This window comes from Carlito syrichta, unplaced genomic scaffold (genome assembly GCF_000164805.1).
Source record: "Carlito syrichta isolate Samal-C Ts95f unplaced genomic scaffold, Tarsius_syrichta-2.0.1 Scaffold49261, whole genome shotgun sequence".
NCBI lineage: Eukaryota > Metazoa > Chordata > Mammalia > Primates > Tarsiidae > Carlito > Carlito syrichta.
This window is the reverse complement of record NW_006993357.1, coordinates 125,009-130,533: the sequence shown is the minus strand read 5'-3', so window position 1 is coordinate 130,533 and position 5,525 is coordinate 125,009. Positions and strand designations below refer to the sequence as shown.

Below are 5,525 nucleotides of genomic sequence, written 5' to 3'. Positions count from 1 at the left end.
GAGTGTGTGACAGTAAGACGGTGGTATGTTTGGTGTTATAGTCAGAATGACACTCATCATGCACCGGCAAGATGAAGGAGGGATGATGTGTGGGTTGGATGACCAATGGCTTTGAAGCTGTCAACCAACCTTCTAAATCAGACTAAGTACAGTACAGAAGACTTACGATTTAGTTCCCAAACTACTAAACTTTCTTTATGAGGGCGAAGGCTTCTCAAGAGACAATTAATCCATAGATTCACAAGATGTTCTAAGGCAAACTGGTCTGAGCCAAAGAAGCTGAGGAGACCAGGGAGAGAGCCCCACCCACCAGCAAAGATATATAAAAGCTCAGGAGCCTGAAGTGACATTCACAATTCAGGAGGTAACTTCAGCAAGATACCTGCAGCTCTCTGCCTGACATCATGCCCTTCAACTGCTCCACAAGAAATTGCTCTTCCAGGTCAATTGGAGGACGCTGCACTGTCCCAATGGCCCCAGTTGCCACAGCTTCCACCGCTGATGTCGACTGCCTGAGTGGCATCTACTTGCCCAGTTCCTTCCAGACTGGCTCATGGCTCCTGGACCACTGTCAGGAAACCTGCTGCGAGCCCGCTGTTTGCCAGCCAACGTGTTACCAGCGAACTTCTTGCATCTCCAACCCTTGCCAGGTGACTTGCTCTCGACAAACTAGCTGTGTCTCCAATCCTTGCTCAACTACCTACAGCAGGCCACTCACCTTTGTCTCCAGTGGTTGTCGACCCCTGGGAGGCATCTCCAGTGTCTGCCAACAAGTGGGCGGCATCTCTACTGGCTGCCAACCAGTGGGAGGAATCTCTACTGTCTGCCAACCAGTCTGCGGGGTCTCCAGGCCATACCCACAGTCCTGCTTGTCCAGCTGCAGAAGAACCTGCTAAGCGTGTAGAAGCCAGTGAGCGAATCAAGACTCCATGACCTGCCAGCTGTGTTTCCAGGATCTTCCAGCATGCTGCCTGTCCCTGAATAACTCTTCATCACTGACCCCTATTCGGACTGCCTGATAGCTGGCTGCTAGCCATATACACGCTGCCTTGGGAACTCTAAAATTTTTCTGGCCAGCACCAAGCTTATTTTAAGGGTTGACACTGGTGCTGTGAATGCCTCTGGCTGTTTCTAGAAGCTTTACTACCCACGCCCCAGTCTCTGATGCTTTGATGTTTTGACCTTGCTGCTGTATCTCCTGGCTTCTGCTTTTGTGTCTCTGAAATGGGGAGCTTGTCTCGCTATGTATTTCTGAATAAATCTGCGTTTGTTGGCATTGCAAATGTACGTCTCAGCAGAGTTCTTTATTTGCAAGGGTTTTTGCTGTCTACAATCAGGGTCTGATTTTGTCTTCTAGAATATGGGTGTGGTCATTGTGTTCTTTGACCAAGCAAGGGATTATCTTCTATTTACTTGCTCAGAGAGCATCTTTGCTGCGTGCTAATGTAAAGGTTGTGAGATTTCTCAGAGTGACTTGACCGCTATTTTCCCTCAATCTTTAGGGCTCATGTAGTAACCAAGTACTTCAGAGAATTGTAGAGTGAGGGGAGCAGTGGGATCAGTTAGAGGGTCGGAGTATGATTTAATCAGAGGACCACAGTGGAAACCTTTACAAAAGGTTCATGGTCAGCCAGGTTGAAGAGAGAAGGGGGAAGGAAAAGAAGTGTGTTTCCCAGCCCTGAGAGTCATTGCATCAAGTGTTTTTCTGTCTTTATACTCCCTGCACTCGCTGTAGGAGATTGCTAGACTCAGAGCTCTGAGAAAATTAAAGCTCTGTGTTTTTACAAATGTGGGCAGGAGGGACTCAAAAGAAACTTAAAGATATGTTGGTTGCTTTAATACGCAGGGCCTTACTTCTTGCTTGCCCTCCACTGGAACCCATGTGCTAAATAAAACAAACCATCTGGAGGGGTAGGGGGGAGTCAATGTACTAACTTCTTTAGCCTTTTTTTAGAAGGTGAAGACTGGCTACCAAGTGCTTTGCTTTTGCCCTTATCATCTGTTATGTCCAGAAACATCTTTATTTTCTTTTCAGAGTTGCTCAAGGAGAAACACAAACTGACAATTTTTACAGAAAATGGAGATGTAGAAGATACACGTGCCATGAGCCTTTTCTCATAACAGGAGGTGCTAGTGCCTTGTGAAGAATCTGATCATAGATCTCTGTTGTCAGTGTCAGTTTTCTTATTTCACTGATGGTTTTTCAGAGGCAAAACATATAGATGATTTCCGTATGGATGGAATACTTTTAATTTTTTATTGCTGACTCTTCTCTCAGGATCCTCCTAATTAGATCATGTAAATATGTATAACTCACAGCAATATCTCATTAAAGCAAGACATGATTTTTACTCTACATTAATCCCATGCTCTCTTTTTAAAAAAGACATAGTCTAGCTTTCAGAAATTCTCTGGTTTATTTAAAAATACAAATCTCTAGATATGTGGCCCTTTCAAAACTGGTGTTTACATGACTCTCATTTATTGTTTATTTCAGTCGCTTCACATATGATTTGAAAAATTCAGAATTTTTCAGAAATTGACAGACTTTTCAAAAAATGTTATTGCTTTTTTACTCTTCAGCTTTCAATAAAAAAAGTAAAGATAGAAGTGTCTCCTTTCTTTTTATTTAGATGACTAATCTGCTCTAATAGTATTTCTATGTTAATAATATATAGTAACCTAGGTTTTGTGGTCAGATATGAATAAGCTTTTGCTTTGGCTATTTATTGTGATAATGTGAACATTTACTGTAGTATCTGTCTTACAAACTTATTTCCTTTCCTTCATTTCTGTTTGGGGAATCATCTTTTTTCGCTATTAGAGCTATTTCTATTTGTGCTTGAACTTTGAAAGTTCTCTCCGTTCTTTGCTTTATTACATAATAAATCATAAAGTTTCAAAGTTTGTCTTTGGAAAGAGTCTTTTAAAAGACAGGGCAGTGATGATTTCATTCTCTTCTTCATGTTGAGCCTGGAAATGCAATTTGTATTCAACATCTCCTAGCTGCAGAAAGAAGTAAAGCGTTTCCTGGTTCTGCCACTTGGGTGCAGGTTTGGTATGAATTGTACCCCACATCTTTAAAAAAAAAAATCCTAAGCCTTAGCTCATCTGTGTGTGAATGGGAGATAATGATAGCATCTCACACCTCTGTTTTCAGGAAAAAAAGAAACCTGAAATAATATGTATGTAACCCAGGTATCAACTAAGCCATCCTGTCATTTAATATTGAAAATAAATTAGCTGTCTACCTGCTCTCCCTGTTTGGTGGAAGTCCTGGCTGCTCCCAGCATCTTTGAGAAATCTGAGAGTGGAGAGCTTGGGGGAAGATGCCTAATTCTTATATCTCCTCTGTCTCTGAGCTTTTATTTTCAAAGAATTAGTTCATTTTATACATTTTCTTCCTATTTTAAGGTCAGTTTCTGTTCAGACTACCATGATTCAGACACTTAACACCACTGGTTTTCCTTGATTTTCACTAAAATCCACTTACACAAAGAACTTGTGTGTTTAACAGACTTTATTGAAAGTTTGAGGGCACAGAGGACATTTATACTCCAATGATGAAAACAACTTAAATTTGATTTAAAATTTGTTTGTTGTGGTAAAATACACACTGCATACAGTTATCATTTTAAATATTTTGAAGTGCACAATTCAGTGGCATTAAGTGTAGTCACAATATCATGCCATTATCCATTTCCAGAACTTTTTCATTGTCCCAAACTGTGATCTCTTGGCCATTGTCTCTGGGACATTAACTTCTGCAGATCAAAACCCAGTTTCTTTATTTCTATTTCCCCCCTTTGTCTCTTCCTTTGTCCCTCCTATCCTCCCTGTATCTTTTCCCTTTGTCCTCCCTCACTATTTTTTTTGCCGCGTCTTCTGTCTTTATTTCAACAAAACTTGGAATATCCCGGCTTCTATGCTAAGTGCTGGCTGTGGTGGCAAACAAAGCCATTATCAGTCCTGCTTTCATGAAGTTCATAGTTGGGTTATGTAGAGCAAATTCACTGGTTCTTCACCATCATCTTCTATCTGTTCCCTTGAAGCTTTACCTTTTCCTTCCAAATGCTTTGTCTTTTCCCTCCTAAACATGGAGAGAAATAAGTGGTCATGGTACAGGTGAAGTTTGGACCTACCGTTGGTCCTCTCTTCACCTGGTTTGGGTTCAGGCACACCAAGATGCTACATCATGTAAGTGCTCAGTAAATGGTAGATACTCAAGCCCTTTTCTTATATGATGCTTGCTTATAATAAAAATATGATAAAAGCTGAAAGTGTAACCTACCTCTGGATTATTTGACTTTAAATCTGAGAGACATGAAGATTGTAAGACTCAAAGGAGTATACTGATATCTGATTGAACGGCAGGAAGAAGCAGTCAACACCTTGAGGCACAGTCCCAGATCAGTCCCTCTAAAACAACCCATGTAAAGACCTAAACTGGTCTTTTTAGAGTTTTGAAAATCTCCTCCTGTGCTTAGGAATTTGTAAATGCCTTCATATTTGAAGAACATTGTGTTTGTTCTTGTGAACCTGAAATCTTTATTTTTTAGAATATCTACCTTCATTCTCTTTCATAAACTGAGCTTTCTCATGTTAAATTACCTGACGAGAATTTACAGAGATGGCCTGGAATAACATACAAAGAAATTTTGAAAACTCAAGTTGGTTACAATGTAATCTATTCTATTAATATGACTAATTTAGATTGCACATTTTCTTTTTAATCAATATTTTTTATTATGATATTGTGGGGTACAGTTAAGTATTAGGTATACAAATATGCTTCGTTCAGGCACCCTTGTTGATAAGAGGTATCTCCTCATCCCCAGACAGATATTTACTACCGTTAATTCCATTTCCCTTCCCCTCCTCCCCCATAGTTTTCCACCACTGCCAGTCATTTTCTTATAGTATTACATTGGATGTTCAAGGTCCACTATATAAGTGAGAACATGTGATACTCAGATATTTGTTTCTGTGAGAGGTCACTCAGTATTATAGACTCTAGTTCCATCCACGTTGCTGCAAAATTCATGATTTTGTTCTTTTTTATGGCTGCGTAGTATTCCATCGTGTATATGTACTACATTTTTAAAATCTAGTCCTCTCTTGATGGACAGTATTGTTGCTTCCAGGCTCTTGCTACTGTGAACAATGCTGCGATAAACATACGTGTGCAGGTATCTTTTTTTATAGAGTGATTTGAGTTCTTCAGGGTATATTCCCAGTAGGGGGATTGTGGGGTCATATGGGAGGTCAATATTTAGAGCTTTTAAGAATTGCCATACTGTTTTCCACAGAGGTTGTACTAATTTGTACTCCCACCAATAGTGTAGAATTGTTCCCTTTTCACCACTCCCTCTCCAGCAACTGTTATTTTTTGAGTTATTGATAATTGCCATTCTGACTGGAGTTAGGTGGTATCTCAATGTGGTTTTGATTTGCATCTCCCTGATGATTAGTGAGGCTGACATTTCTTCATGTGTCTGTTGGCTACTCAGAGGTCTTCCTTTGAG

The 5,525-nt window shown here is 40.2% G+C and overlaps 1 protein-coding gene across 1 annotated transcript; it reads left to right on the top strand.

The window, feature by feature from the left end:
- Nucleotides 1-379: 379 nt before the first annotated feature.
- LOC103250226 (keratin-associated protein 11-1) lies at nucleotides 380-1,283 on the top strand. Its single transcript, XM_008048823.1, has one exon. The coding sequence runs from the start codon at nucleotides 405-407 to the stop codon at nucleotides 894-896; it is 492 nt and encodes a 163-aa protein (XP_008047014.1). The 5' UTR covers nucleotides 380-404; the 3' UTR covers nucleotides 897-1,283.
- Nucleotides 1,284-5,525: the final 4,242 nt, after the last annotated feature.